Source organism: Typopeltis vanoorti, chromosome 15 (assembly GCF_054136105.1).
Source record: "Typopeltis vanoorti isolate ZY-2024b chromosome 15, IOZ_Tvanoo_1.0, whole genome shotgun sequence".
Taxonomy (NCBI): Eukaryota; Metazoa; Arthropoda; class Arachnida; order Uropygi; family Thelyphonidae; genus Typopeltis; species Typopeltis vanoorti.
This window is the reverse complement of record NC_143563.1, coordinates 3,206,540-3,222,853: the sequence shown is the minus strand read 5'-3', so window position 1 is coordinate 3,222,853 and position 16,314 is coordinate 3,206,540. Positions and strand designations below refer to the sequence as shown.

At 36.6% G+C, this 16,314-nt stretch overlaps 1 protein-coding gene across 2 annotated transcripts in view; it reads left to right on the top strand.

Moving 5' to 3' along the window:
• The window catches only part of LOC150098312 (uncharacterized), a 733,595-nt gene that overhangs the window by 97,407 nt on the left and 619,874 nt on the right, over positions 1 to 16,314 (top strand). For both annotated transcript variants that reach the window (XM_090404774.1, XM_090404775.1), the window contains exon 9: positions 10,610 to 10,663. In XM_090404774.1, the coding sequence (XP_090260900.1) occupies positions 10,610 to 10,663 (54 nt within the window). The remainder of the gene's footprint in view (positions 1 to 10,609; positions 10,664 to 16,314) is intronic.

The window sequence follows — 16,314 nt, the reverse complement described above, 5'->3', positions numbered from 1 at the left end:
GGCACATGAGGATTAAGGGTCTTGGATTTAGTCATCTCATCGGATGATGTAATTACTAATGAGGTGTCAAATCATCCACCAATTGGTGAAAGTGACCATGAGATGATTACCTGGGTGGTTGCCAGCAGTGCAAGTACCCCTGTGAAAAAAGAGTATATGTGGAACTACAAGGGGGGTGATTATGAAGAGCTCAGGAGACAGCTTGCAGATGTAGCATGGAATGAGGAGTTAGCGGGAAAAGAGATCAATGCAGCTTGGGGGATTTTCAAAAACTATTTAGTAGATGAAATGTCTAAATGTATACCATGGGTGAGAAGGTTAAATAAGGTAGGTGTGAGATGGATGAATAAAGAGAGTAAGCATGCAATACAGAGAAAAAGGGCATTGTGGAAGCAGCATAAGAGAAGAGGAAGTAACCAATTTCATGAGGTCCACAAAGACCAGGCAAGGAGGGTGACTTGGTTGGTGAGAGTAGCTAAAGAGAGGTATGAACAGCAGTTAGCTAATGAAGCCAAAAAGAATCCTAGGGAGTTCTTTCGATATGTAGCCAGCAAAAGAAAGAATGATTATGAAAGGATGAATTGATTGGAGGAAATGGTATAAAGACAGCTGTTTTGCAGAATGTGTGGTAGAGATACTTAATGAACAGTTCATAAAGGTCTTTCAATCTTGTGAATGTGACTTCATGGAGAGATTGAGAACAGTTGATGATGGGGAGGAGAGACTGACTGTAAGTGAGCAAGAGGTGTTTGGGGATTTGAGTAAACTAGATGTAAATAAGGCTGTGGGACTTGATAATATATCACCATGTATTCTGAAGGAATGTGCCAGAGAATTGACACCTGCCTTGACATATTTTTTTAATACAAGTCTTGCATTTGTGCGACTTCATTAATGAGGTGATCGAACTCAAGCATCAAACTGTAGGCCTATCTGTGTGTCAGGTGTTGTGGTTAAGTTGTTGGAGAAGCTTGTGAGAACTAGGATCCAGAGTTGGGTTGACAACAATGGTATAATCTTCGATGGACAGCATGGATTTGCTAAAGGGAGGTCATGTTTTAGTAATCTACTTACTTATTACAATAAAGTGACTGCTTCCTTGGACAGAGGAGAAGGATACACAGTAATATACTTGGATTTTGCAAAAGCTTTTGATAGAGTACCTTATGATAAGTTGACAGTCAAACTAGAGCAGATGGGGTTGGATATTAGATTAGTGCATTGGATTGATAAACAAGTTGTGTATGGGGATGCAATATCCAGGAAAAGGAAAGTCACTAGTGGAGTGCCTCAGGGTTCTGTTTTAGGGCCATTACTATTTAACTTGTATATTAATGATATTGGCGAAGATTTGGATGGAGATATTCAGTTGTTTGCAGATGATGCAAAGTTGGGACGAACCATAAAGAGTAGTGAAGATGTTGTGGCCTTGCAAGAAGACTTGAATAAATTGAGTGATTTGGCATGAAAATGGAGATTCAAGTTCAATGTTGCAAAATGTAAGGTTTTAAAATTTGGAAAACAAAGATGGGATGCAGAATTTATGCTTGGTGAGAATATATTGTTGGAAGTTGAGGAAATAAGAGATCTGGAGGTGATAGTGGATAAGGATCTGAAATTTAGGGGACACATCGCCAGAATTGTGAAGACAACACGAAGACTTCTGGGAATGATGCGGAGGACACTGACAAGTAGACATACGGAGATTCTTGTTCTATTGTATAAGGCTTTGATTAAGCCACACATGGACTATTGTGCCCAGATTTGGTCACCTGGTTTTCAGAAGGATGAAGAGATGTGGAAAGGGTCCAAAGGCGACTGACTAAGGTAGTTTCTGGCCTCTGGAATGTCGAGTATGAGGAAAGATTGAAAAGATGTAATTTGCAGAGTCTAGTGGAGAGAAGGAAGAGGGGAGATATGATAGAGACCTACAAGTTGGTAAGGTGTTGTTATAGGATCAATGGCGGAGAAGTTCTACAGAGAATAGTGGGAGATCAGGGGAGAACCAGAGGTCATCCCTGAAACTGTATAAAGAGGTTGTGAGTAGGGGAGTGAGAGGCAGGTTTTTTTCGTGCAGAGTTGTGAGTGATCGGAATGCCTTGCCTGAGAGTTTGGTGTCTGCAAGGAGTTTGAATGTGTTTAAAACATGGTATGATGAGATGTGCGTGAGATAAAAGGACCTCCTAGATGAGTCTTTGACTCATGAGGTCTTGTTTAATAATAATAATAATAATAATAATAAAAAAAAACTATCGGCGAGCCCAAGTGTAAATAATCACTTGGATAGTACAACACCAGGGCAACTCCGAGCAAAGGTGGAGCAAGTTCTGTCACTATCCTTAATATTTTCTCATAATGTAAAATGCAGCTCCTAGGAGATGTATTGCAGTTTTACATTATGAGAACAGGTCAGTACCCAGACCAGTTTCAACCATTTTTGAGGTCTCATCAGTGAGTAGGTAGACCTGGAATGCCATCTCCCTTAAACTTCACTTATGTCGCCTGTAAAATAACCTTTTGGCTTGTTATCATAGTAATAACAATATATAAGTACACCAGTTTAGCAGTTCCTTTGTAGAGGTATATGTAAGTTCGATTCACTTAAAACCTTGATATTCCAGGATGTTATGTCCCTATCTCGCGATTTTGTTTGTCATACAAACTGCCTTCGTCTGTATTCTCCTAACTTCTACTTTCAAGACATCTCCAAAATTTCTTTTAATATCTGAGTTATTGTTCCCCGTAGTATCCCTAGTATTTGTATTTTAACTGCGCCCTTTGGGATATTTAGTTTAAGATATTTTATACATAAACAGAGAAAAGGAACTCAAATATCTGATAGTGTAACTATTGCAGTCGTGACACTATTTCTTTTTACTCAACATTAATTCTTTAAACTTCCCGTTTCTTAACATTAATTCCCCGCGTGATTAGGCTAGAATGTTTTTAAGCGGTGCATTGGATTAGCAATATCAGACAACTTTTTTTATCATTAAACAAAAGATTTATTATTTCTCTAAACATGGTACATATCAAAATACTCAACTAAATTATTTACACACTAAAATTAGCTTAATACAAGTAGTTGGGCTATGATTCGACAAAAGTTACTACGATCATGCTGCCACAAAATTTCATACAAAACATGAATTCACTTAACATGGAAAAATTAGATCACCACACATTATTAGATTATTCAACTTCAAGTACACTATCAAAATCATTAACTACTGTAGCACATACTTATGACAAATTCCGATTCTCTACACATCACACCAGGCATTCAATATCCTCAGGCTACTTGATTACTCAATTCACACTAATCAAACTCAATATTAATAAAACAATTTACTTCATTAACATACAACTACGTCATTAACTTTCCTTTTACAATATAGTAGGCACTCAAGATTCCTGGGATAATTAATTATTCACAAATTATCAACACTAACTAGTTTACTTTTAACACTCTCTGTCAAATTCTAAAGTCCTATTATAATTTCTCCCTAATCACCTTAACAGTTCCATATTATGACAATGGTACCTATCATAAACAACTTCTAGCTAACATAAGACAAAATTCACAATACCTTTCTTTAGCTTCACTTACGGGCCTTTACCTTCTACTGAACGAACTTGCTTGCATAACTTCTTGCAATTCAGGGCTATATAAATATCTGCGCCGTCGGCTGTACTATCCGAAACGAGGACATCGATATCTTCACAGTTTCCTATGACTCTATGGTATATTTCGCTTTCTACATAGGAATACGGAAATAGCTTTCCCGCTCACCTTCGATTCCTTGTTGTGGCATGAGGATATAAGCCATATCTCTCCACTCAGGAACACCGTGAAATCCACTAGAAAACCAAACTTAAACCAACGTGACTATCCAAACGTTTCTTCTCCTCTGGCAAAAGGCAAAAAGGCCTCAAGCCTTCTTGACTATCTAAACGTCCTCTCCAAAAACCAAAAGAGCCTACTCTCCGAAAAAAAGCCCCTCGAGGGTGGGGGTGTTACCAACCCTTTTATAGCTGCCCACCTAACGGCGTCCTTTCTTACTTCCATTTCCCGCCTCCTACTTGTTTTCCGTCTGTCTACCAATTGGGTAGCATTTGGCCGCCATACATCATTTTGATCGGCAACTCATAACGAAGTTTCTATCCGGGTATAGGCCCTAAGCGATATTCCGTTATTTCTCTTGTTAGCTTCTATCTTAACCCCCTTTTAAACCTTTTCTCAGAATTCTACTTAATGCTTAGTCTGTAGCCTCTTACATAGCGTATTTCATGACTCATTCTTTTATACTTATGCACTTAACTCTTTCATTCTTAATTGCATTACTATATTAATTCTTAGTTAGCTACTTATTTAATACAAATTCCTTGTTTAGTCATAATACATCTTAATACATTCTTTTCTTTTGTTATCTTAACTAAACAATAGACCTTTACATTTTACTCAATTTATACTGGATGCAAGAATATTTTATTAATTAAATTATTCCTTTTATGCAGGGGTTTTTATTTATGTTATTTATTTTTCATGTTACACCATGATAACTGAGAATACTATGTTTAAGTTAAGGGATATTTCATCCCATATAGTTTCTTAGCCGAATAAGAAACTCAAAGAGTTTCATGCTGAATATAGTAGAAACTATATAAAGTTCGGCGATTCCTAGCGTAAGCAAATACCTGGATACTGCAGCACTGATCCCAAAGGGTAGTGCAAGCTGGGGCAACTCGTGGTAGAAGTGGAGCAAGCTCCGATCACTATTCTTGATATTTGCCCATAATGTGAACTTAGCTCCTAGGAGCTGTATTTTTGTTCACATTATGAGAGAAGGTCACTACCCAGACCGGTTTCGACCTTTATTGAGGTCTCATCAGTGAGTAGCCAGACCTAGTTAATATCAAGTTTGTAGCGAACAGAACTTGTACCCCTTCTACAAGTATTGCCGTGAGGTGCTCTAATAAATTATTAGATATGTGAAGAGCCAAAGGCTTCAATTCGGCGACATATAACTTGTTTAAGTTAAGGGATATTACATCCCATATAGTGTCTTAGCCGAATAAGAAACTCAAAGAGTTTCATGCCGAATATAGTAGAAACTATATAAAGTTCGGCGATTCCAAGCGTAAGCAAATACCTGGATACTGCAGCACTGATCCCAAACAAACTTGATATTAACTAGGTCTGGCTACTCACTGATGAGACCTCAATAAAGGTCGAAACCGGTCTGGGTAGTGACCTTCTCTCACAATGTGAACAAAAATACTGTTTCTAGGAGCTAAGTTCACATTATGGGCAAATATCAAGAATAGTGATCGGGTCTTGCTCCACTTCTACCACGAGTTGCCCCAGCTTGGACTACCCTTTGGGATCAGTGCTGCAGTATCCAGGTATTTGCTTACGCTTGGAATCGCCGAACTTTATATAGTTTCTACTATATTCGGCATGAAACTCTTTGAGTTTCTTATTCGGCTAAGAAACTATATGGGATGTAATATCCCTTAACTTAAACAAGTTATATGTCGCCGAATTTAAGCATTTGGCTCTTCACATATCTAATGAGAATACTATATTCTCAAGATATCAGGTGTAACAAAGGTCCCCCCTTTAAACAAAAAAAATTTCTTTAAGAGAAATTTCTTTTTCCTTTGAGGTGTACCTCTTCCCCCTTTTTCTTTCTTTTACTTTCCTCCTGACTATAATAATTTACAAGTCTTGTACAATCAGTGAGTATGCATGCAGCCTTCATAGCAAGAGGCATATCACAAACTAACCACTCACTTATAGTCCTTCTAAGTTTAAATATGAAACACAAGAAATCTGCATAAATAAACTGCCTCTTAGATTGTACATTTTCCTCTTTTCTCCTATTCACGTTCCACCTTGAGTATTTAAAGAAACCTCTAGACCTTTTAAATCTCTCTATTAAGTTAACATCGATCTTTTCCTGACTACTTTCCTCTAATTTCTTTTCCCCTACACTTTGATCATCTATTACTTTTATGTTCGTTATGAGGTGAGTCTCCATCTGGCTGTTGTCTTTGGATGTTGAAGTTAATGAAGAATTAGTATGACTATCAATGCTTTCTTCATTATCCTTCTTAGACTGTACACTCTGTACTATGTTAGTCTCATCCTTCATCCTGTCTTGATTCTCTAAACTTCCTTACCTTATTGTTTCTCTCTTTACCTGACCGCTTTCTTCCATTTAGGAACATTTCATTACGAGAGAAGTCGCATGAGAAATTATGCTTCTCTAGAAATCCTATTCCTAAAATTATTTGTGAGCTTGGCGAGATGTCCTTGGGAGGACCAACAATTCTTGCCAAACACACATATTAAACTCAGGTAAATACAATTTCACTCTAACCTTCTTATTTACGTAAACATTAGAGGTCGCAATCCCCAATAATCTGATCGGTTTCTTTAGTCTAGAAATGCCTCGCCATCCATGGGATTTTATTCTTTGAAAACAATGATCCGATATGATAGAAGCCTGTGAACCCATATCTAGCAATACATCACAATGCAAACCTTGTATCTTACCCTTAATTATCATATCCATCTTTCTTTGTTCATGATTTCTCTGCCTATCCACATAATTATGAGGAGTTTGCCCAAACTTCGACTCATGTCTATTACTATTCATGGGGGATCTCCTATTTCTAAAATAGAAACGAGCAAAGTGCCCTATATCGTTACAATTGAAGCATCTAGGAGGCTCCCTTCTGTCTCTAGGCTCATTAGCTCTTTCTTGATTCTGGAGAATAACCGTTTCTTGTTGAGGTACAATTTCGGATAATCTGTGCATAACTGAGTCTACTCTATCTAGAAGGGATCTTTGCAGACGCTCAACTTCTTCTCTAACCAACTTAATTGTTTCCTCAGCTTTGCTACAATTAGGCTCTGGGGTTCTGACAGATAATGTTCCTAATAGTTTCATTACCACATCTAACCTATCCATAAGGGGCTTGTGGAGTATCTCGATCTCTTGCTTTACAATATCTCTTATCTTATCTGATTCAATACTAGAGTCTGTCAAATTGTTTATCTCTTGCCCATTATCCTTTTCTAGTCTCACTCTTGTCCTTGATTTGTCTCTCTCTTTCTTACTCTGTTTACTATGTCTCTGCTCTCTTTCAAATGCCTTCTTCTCTTCAATCACATTCACTGACGCCTGAACATGTGCGGGATGAAGGTCTCCGAGCAATTGTTCGCGTTCCTTTACAGCATCGTAACATTCTCTTAAATTAGATAGTTTCTTATCGAATGCTGTTTCTTTCAACCCAGGTCTGACTCCCTGCCTGAATTGTTGGAAAATGGCCCAGTCCAAGTGAAGTTTTTCTTCACTATTGACACTTAGGGTACTAGCTATCGTCAGTAACCTGTTATGGAACTCAGCCACACTTTCCTTTTCTTCCTGAGAACACCTCTAGAGCTTCCATAAGTTAGGTCCCAAGCTTCCTAGTTTTGAGAACTCAGAAATTAGGACTGACTTAAATCGGGAGTAATCCAGGGTTTCCTTAAGAATAGGGGAAGAATACAGGAAAGCTTTAGCCTTTCCCACCAGTTTACTTCTGAGTAGGACTAGCAACTGAAAATCAGTCCATCCTCCAACTCTTCTAAGCTCTTCTATATAACTAAAAAAATTTAGAATGTCATCAGTTTCTTCACCCGAAAATTGGGGAAACACTTGCTGTGGATTAATATACCTAAAAAATTCGCTGTTGTCAATGTTTAAACTACTGGAGGGTTCAGTCATACTTGCATCCAATTTACATTAGTCAATTCTCAAAATTTCTCAACAAAACTTAACTTAATTTGTACCTCTTAGTTGTCTGATCTGCTACCAAAACCAACTTATTGTAAATAGCTTATATTTTAGATTTTATTAGCCAAATTACATCCTGTCGGCTGCGCCATTTGTTATGTCCCTATCTCGCGATTTTGTTTGTCTTACAAACTGCCTTCATCTATATTCTCCTAACTTCTACTTTCAAGACATCACCAAAATTTCTATTAATATCTGAGTTATTGTTCCCCGTAGTATCCCTAGTATTTGTATTTTAACTGCGCCCTTTGGGATATTTAGTTTAAGATATTTTATACATAAACAGAGAAAAGGAACTCAAATATCTGATAGTGTAACTATTGCAATCATGACACTATTTCTTGTTACTCAACATTAATTCCTTAAACTTCCTGTTTCTTAACATTAATTCCCTGCGTGATTAGGCTCGAATGTTTCTAAGCGGTGCATTGGATTAGCAATATCAGACAACTTTTTTTATCATTAAACACAAGATTTATTATTTCTCTAAACATGGTACATATCAAAATACTCAACTAAATTACTTACTCACTAAAATTAGCTTAATACAAGTAGTTGGGCTATGATTCGACAAAAGTTACTACGATCATGCCGCCACAAAATTTCATACAAAACATGAATTCACTTAACATGGAAAAATTAGATCACTACACATTATTAGATTATTCAACTTCAAGTACACTAACAAAATCATTAACTACTCTAGCACATACTTATGACAAATTCCGATTCTCTACACATCACACCAGGCATTCAATTTCCTCAGGCTACTTGATTACTCAATTCACACTAATCAAACTCAATATTAATAAAACCATTTACTTCATTAACATACAACTATGTCATTAACTTTCCTTTTACAATATAGTAGGCACTCAAGATTCCTGGGATAATTAATTATTCACAAATTATCAACACTAACTGGCTTACTTTTAACACTCTCTGTCAAATTCTAAAGTCCTATTATAATTTCTCCCTAATCACCTTAGCAGTTCCATATTATGACAATGGTACCTATCATAAACAACTTCTAGCTAACATAAGACAAAATTCACAATACCTTTCTTTAGCTTCACTTACGGGCCTTTACCTTCTACTGAACGAACTTGCTTGCATAACTTCTTGCAATTCAGGGCTATATAAACATCTGCGCCGTCGGCTGTACTATCCGAAACAAGGACATCGATATCTTCACAGTTTCCTATGACTCTATGGTATATTTCGCTTTCTACATAGGAATACGGAAATAGCTTTCCCGCTCACCTTCGATTCCTTGTTGTGGCATGAGGATATAAGCCATATCTCTCCACTCAGGAACACCGTGAAATCCACTAGAAAACCAAACTTAAACCAACGTGACTATCCAAACGTTTCTTCTCCTCTGGCAAAAGACAAAAAGGCCTCAAGCCTTCTTGACTATCTAAACGTCCTCTCCATAAACCAAAAGAGCCTACTCTCCGAAAAAAGCCCCTTGAGGGGGGGGGGGGGGGGGTTACCAACCCTTTTATAGCTGCCCACCTAACGGCGTCCTTTCTTACTTCCTTTTCCCGCCTCCTACTTGTTTTCCGTCTGTCTACCGATTGGGTAGCATTTGGCCGCCATATGTCATTTTGATCAGCAACTCGTAACGAAGTTTCTATCCGGGTATAGGCCCTAAGCGATATTCCGTTATTTCTCTTATTAGCCTCTATCTTAACCCCCTTTTAAACCTTTTCTCAGAATTCTACTTAATGCTTAATCTGTAGCCTCTTACATAGCGTATTTCATGACTCATTCTTTTATACTTATGCACTTAACTCTTTCATTCTTAATCGCATTACTATATTAATTCTTAGTTAGCTACTTATTTAATACAAATTCCTTGTTTAGTCATAATACATCTTAATACATTCTTTTCTTTTGTTATCTTAACTAAACAATAGACCTTTACATTTTACTCAATTTATACTGCGTGCAAGAATATTTTATTAATTAAATTATTCCTTTTATGCAGGGGTTTTTATTTATGTTATTTATTTTTCATGTTACACCATGATAACTGAGAATACTATATTCTCAAGATATCAGGTGTAACTAGGTCTACCTACTCACTGATGAGACCTCAAAAAGGGTTGAAACCGGTCTGGGTAATCTTCTCATAATGTAAAACAGTAATACATCTCCTAGGAGCTGCATTTTACATTATGAGAGAATATTAAGGATAGTGACAGAGCTTGCTCCCCCTTTGCTCCGAGTTGCCCTGGTGTTGTATTACCCAAGTGATTACTTACACTTGGGTTCACCGATAGTTTTTTCGGCATGAAACCCTAGGATTTTGATCCGAGTTTTGTACCCGGCTGTAGAATAATACGGGATTTACCATCTCCCTTAAACTTAACTTATGTCGCCTGTAAAATAGCCTTTTGGCTTGTTATAGAATATAACTTTTTTATTGTAATTTTCTTTTATTTTCACTAGAGGTCAGGCCAGTAGAATAACCACTGTTCAACCCATTGTCTCTTCAGCATATTATGTGAAATGTAATTTAGCTTCTCTCTCTATATATATGTGTATACTCCAGATGATGAACTTAATATAAAGGTCGAAACATCAGGAAATTAAAATAATTATTTATAACATGGTTGAAGAGTCCATAATTTGTGTGAAATGAAGAAAAAGAAAGAAAATGAAATGTATATATATATATTTTTTTTTCTTTTTTTGTAAATTTATTTATTTATCTGATTTGATTTGCATATTTATCATTGTTTACTGTTTTCTAGGGCCCACCAGGAGAGCCTGGACCATCAGGTGATATTGGATCTCCGGGAGTACCTGTAATTATGCCTATTTTTTATAAATCTTGCTAAAATTAAGAATCATTAAGTTCTTCATAAACTAAGGAAAATAAAATGAAAGAGACCACCATTTTATAGCCTCCTTTATTTTATTTTCCTTGGTTTATATCTTTTGGAACAATCTTCCTGTGATATATTGTCGATTGGTTCTTAAAGAAATATATTATTATTTTTATTATTAACAGCACACACTACCACAAATGACAAACTAAACAGTGCTTTTGACTCACTCAACATGTCTGCATTTAATACACTTTCACATAAAGCTTTCTGCTCACCAGCCATTGCCTGTGTAATGAATCCCCCCCCCCCCCTTATTCCCTTCCTCACATTCTCATTACGCAGTTTACAGGTAATCTCTTCTTCTGCCACAGTTTTCCATTCTAGGAAGCATTTCTTCCATTTAAACTGACCATCTCCTTACCAACTTAGAAAATTTCTTCCACATTAACCGGTTAAAAACTCCTTTCCAACTTTATTACTTTCTTCTGGTTGGCTGAGTGGTTAACATATCCACTCTCCAGATAAAAGGCTGTGGGTTCAACTCCTGCCATGGGTTTGGATGTTTATGATTGTCTGAAAATATTAGTGGTGGCAGATGGCATTAATGTAGATGATGAAAGTAGTTGCGTTTCATTGTAGTTGGTGGATTGAGTGGGGGAGACTGAGAGTTGTGGAGTAGGTGTCCTCCCTTGATGAGTCTTTGGATTCCCTTGAGGTGTCATGTAATAATAATAATAATAATATTTACATTTTCAGACTTGCTAATCTTAGTGTCTATTTAATTTTAATTTAATGTTTTTTTTTTTCAACATTAGCGTATTCAGTTTTATAAATATGTATTTTTATGGATACTGGATTTTTTCAGAACATGTTATGGAAGAGATATAAGAAGAGGGGTGGTGAGCAGAGGTGTGGAGAATATAGTACTCAAGCCAGGAGAGTGACTAGTATGGTAAGTGGTAAGGCAGGAGAAACTGGAATATAAGAAGACATTGGCACTATAAGATCCAAAGAAAATCCTAGGGAATTTTTTAGCTATATGGGTGGTAGGAGGAGAAATGATTCTGGAAGAATGACATTATCTGATAAAAATGAGAATACAGTGACTGATGCAGAGGACATAGTGGAGTTGCTCAATGAACACTTTATTGGACTATTTCATCCTGGAGAAGTAAGTTTCAATAATAGAGGGATAGGGCAGGTTTGAGGTTTAGAGGAGTAAGAGGAGAGTGTATTCCAAATACCGAATACTCAGGCTGTCAGTAAAGCTGTGGGACTGGATGGTATTTCACCACGAATTTTGAGAGAATGTGCTAAAGAATTGACAGCTCTTTTGACTTGTCTTTTCAATGAAAGTCTGGCTATTGGAAAGGTACCCATCACACTTAGACTATTGTTCTCAAATTTGGTCCCCAGGATTTGATGGCGATAATTAGCGGTGTAATGGATTCAGAGACAAATGGAAGGAAGGTAAGATAGTGATATTGCATAAGGGTGGTAGCAGACTGGATGTGTCTAATTATAGGCAGTTTGTGTTTCATCAGTAGTTGTTAAGGTCTTAGAGAAATTAGTGAGGGACCTTATGCAGTATTGGGCAGATGAGGGTAATGTTATCTGTGAGAGTCAACATGGATTTGTTAGGAAGTGCTCTTGTTTTAGTAATATAATTGCCATTTATAATAAAGTGACAAGTGTAGTTGATGAGGGAAAGGCATATACTCCTTTTTTTTTTCTTTTTTTTTTTGATTTTGCAAATCCATTTGACAGAGTGCCACATGATAAGCTGATTTTTAAGTTGCAGCACATGGGTTTAAATGTCGAGTTAGTCAAATGGATTAAAGATTGGCTATCTGATAGGTATCAGAGAGTTGTGTATGGTGGGGCAATATCAAGAAGCCAGAAGGTTATACTGGGATCCCACAGTGCTCAGTACTGGGAGCTGTATTGTTTAGCATGTATATCAATGACATTGTTAATGGATTGCAGTGGAATAGTCAGTTGTTTGCAGATGATGGGTAATTAGTAATAGTACAGATGTGGCAGCCCTGCAGGAGGATTTGAATAAACTAGCCAGATGGGTAAATGAATGCAATATGCTCCCTGAAATTCAGGGAGCATATTGCAAAGGTGGTGAATGTAACCCAGAGGATTACTGCAATACTGAGAAGGATGCTGACCTGCAGAGATAAAAGAGTTATCGTTTCATTTTATAAGATCCTGATCAGATCACACTTAGACTATTGTTCTCAAATTTGGTCCCCAGGATTTGATGGCGATAATTAACGGTGTAATGGATTCAGAGACAAATAACAAAGATGGTTTCAGGACTATACAATGTTAGTTATGAGGATCGGCTGAGGGAATGTGGGTTGCAGAGTTTGGTAGATAGAAGAAGGAGAGGTGATTTGATTGAGACTTTTAAACTGTTTAGAGGCAGTTACAGGGTGGACTGGGGAGTTCTTTCACTTGATGGAAGTAGGAAGGAATGATGACAAGGGGCCATCCCTGGAAGTTACAAAAGGAAGCTGCGAGCAAGAGGGTGAAGAGTAGTTTCTTTGCATGGAGGGTGGTTGAACCATGGAATGCATTGCGTGATAGAGTGGTGAGAGCAAGAATGGTCAGTGAGTTCAAGGAGTGGTATGATAGACTTTATGTTTCCTAGGAAGGACGTCCCATGATGAGTCTTTTGACTCCATGGAGGCCTAAATAATAATAATAACAATAATAATTTTTATTTCAGTTAAGGATATTACATCCCATATTGTTTCAGAGCTGAATAAGAAACTCAAAGGGTTTCATGCCGAATATAGAAACTATATAAAGTTCGTCAATTCCAACGCTAAGCAAATACCTAGATAGTTCAACACATATAACTCATTTGATAATGCAACACTGAGGCAACTCATAACAAGGGTGGAACAACAAGCTCCGATCACTGTTCTTGGTATTTACTCATAATGTGAAACCCAACTCCTAGGAGCTGGGTTTCACATAGAGAAGGGGTCACTATCCAGACCGGTTTCAACCTTTATTGAGGTCTCATCAGTGAGTAGGTAGACCCAATTAATACCAAGTTTGTAGCGAACAGAACTTACATACCCTACTATAAGAATTGCCAAGAAGGTGTCCTAATAAATTACTAATTATTATATTACTAATTACATCCCATAAATACCTGGATAGTGCAACACACATAACCCATTTGATAGTGCAACATATCCCTTAACTTAAATAATTTCACGTCGCCGAATTGAAGCCTTTGGCTCTTCATATAATTAGTAATTTATTAGGACACCTTCCTTGCAATTCTTATAGTAGGGTATGTAAGTTCTGTTTGCTAAAACTTGTTATTAACTAGGTCTACCTACTCACTGATGCGACCTCAATAAAGGTTGAAACCGGTCTGGGTAGTGACCTTCTCTCATAATGTAGAACAGTAATAATGTGAATCCCAGCTTCTAGGAGCTGGGTTTCACATTATGAGTAAATACCAAGAACAGTGATCAGAGCTTGCTCCACCCTTGCTGTGAATTGCTTCAGTGTTGCACTATCAAATGGGTTATATGTGTTGCACTATCCAGGTATTTGCTTACTCTTGGACTCGCCGAATTTTATATAGTTTCTATATTCGGCATGAAACTCTTTGGGTTTCTTATTCAGCTATGAAACAATATGGGATGTAATATCCCTTAACTTAAATAATTTCACGTCGCCAAATTGAATCCTTTGGCTCTTCATATAATTAATAATGTTTATGATTTTATTTTCTAATATGGACAAATCAGCTTATTTTCATATTTATTTAGGTTTGTTTTGTTTTTCAAGATATAATCACCATCCCTTTCTCCACCTTAATCTGTTGTTTCGAGTTAATCTTTTTCATTGTAATTTCATTATTTTCATGATGTCATCATAATTGCATCATGTTCATTGATTTAAATCCAAGATATCTTATTTTGTTCAATAATAAAACATGCACTCTAATAAGATTTTACTGGATGTGATTTGGAAATACAAGATTCATTTGATTCTCGATTTTTTTTGTTGCATATAACTATGTATCGAACATGGTCACATTTTTACAGCACTTCCATACATTAGTAATTGTAACATCTGTGGTACCTGTAACTGCATGAACACGAAGTGAAGTGAAGGATACCAGATGCAAGTTGAAAGCCAGTAATAGCCAAAAGATTGTGTGAAACTATGTGTGTCAAGAATGTGATTGTGAATCCAGAAATGATTAAAAAAGGAAAAGCAGTTTTAATTACGGAAGCAGAACTCCTTACTGACTAACCAAGAACTGTTATGACTGCGAAAATGGAAGAATACCTGACTGACAAAACAACAGCATGAACGATTGCCAGACAAGAGTTGTAGATGAAATGATTAAGATGATTAATGAAATGAGGCATGTACAGAATTAAATCAGATGTATGGTTGATACAAATGAAAGAGTGCAAAAGAATAAACGAATGACTCAGAATAGCATCGTATGGCGATTCTATCATGAAAGGTGTGGGCACCTACTTTAGAACTCTCCATTTCCACCACTCAACCTCATCAACTTAATGTTTATAAGATGATAACACTTGACAGCATATTGCGATATGTCTGTAGGGAACTCTATGAAATTAATGGCATCTTCGGTATACCTATTTAACACAAGTCTTGCAACAGGACAAGTCCCAAAGCAATGGAAGGTGGAAAAATTGTTCCACTTGGTTGAGTAGAGAATCCAGTACTATTGTTAAGATTCTGAGTAATCTATTCATAAATAGTTTGGTCTTGTAATAGAAGGGAAATTTTTCTGTTATATTATATTCAGTAGTGTTCATGATTACTACACTTTTCTTTCATCTCCTTTTGTAATGGTTAGTTAGTTGTTTCATCTCAAGAATTTTAGGACTTTGATTTCTGTTAAGGTCACTTGTAATAAGTAAGGTCACTGGAAATGAAATTCATCTCCTACCTAAATGAAGATGGAAAGATTATGGAACTTTATACAGTCACTATAATTCCTCAAGGAGGAATTATAGTTACTGTATAAAGAAGATTCAATTGTACTACGTGCAAAAAATGTAATAATTCAACAAGACAGGTGGCAAGGTAGATGTTTTCTATCTTGTTATAGCTCTTCTCTGAATATTTAAGGATTTGTATAAAGGTTTTTGGTGCAGCATGAATAAAATAAGGTAAAAGCATTGAGTGCTGTTCTTAAAATTCCTAAAGACAACATTGTCTCTTTCTGTAACAAGACCAACTTCATCGAGAAGGCAGTAATCTGTTAATTTTCCACAATTGTCAATTAAGTCTGATGCTTTTGGTAACTGAGTAGGTTGAAAGTTTTTTCACTTAGTCATACTATAAATTAAAAATGCCAAGAAATTATATTCTTGGTTTCATCCTTTTAACCAAGCATATGCAAACAAGTGTTTGCATGTGAAGTCACTTCACAGCTGGGCTACTTGTATATAGTGGCTAATAAATTAACATCAGTTTCCTTAGTATCTCATAATGCAATACACATATCCTTACGAACATGTATAATGCTATGCATTATGGGAAGGACCACTACCTGAACCAGTTTCAACCTTTATTGATATCTCATCACTGGGAGCCAGACC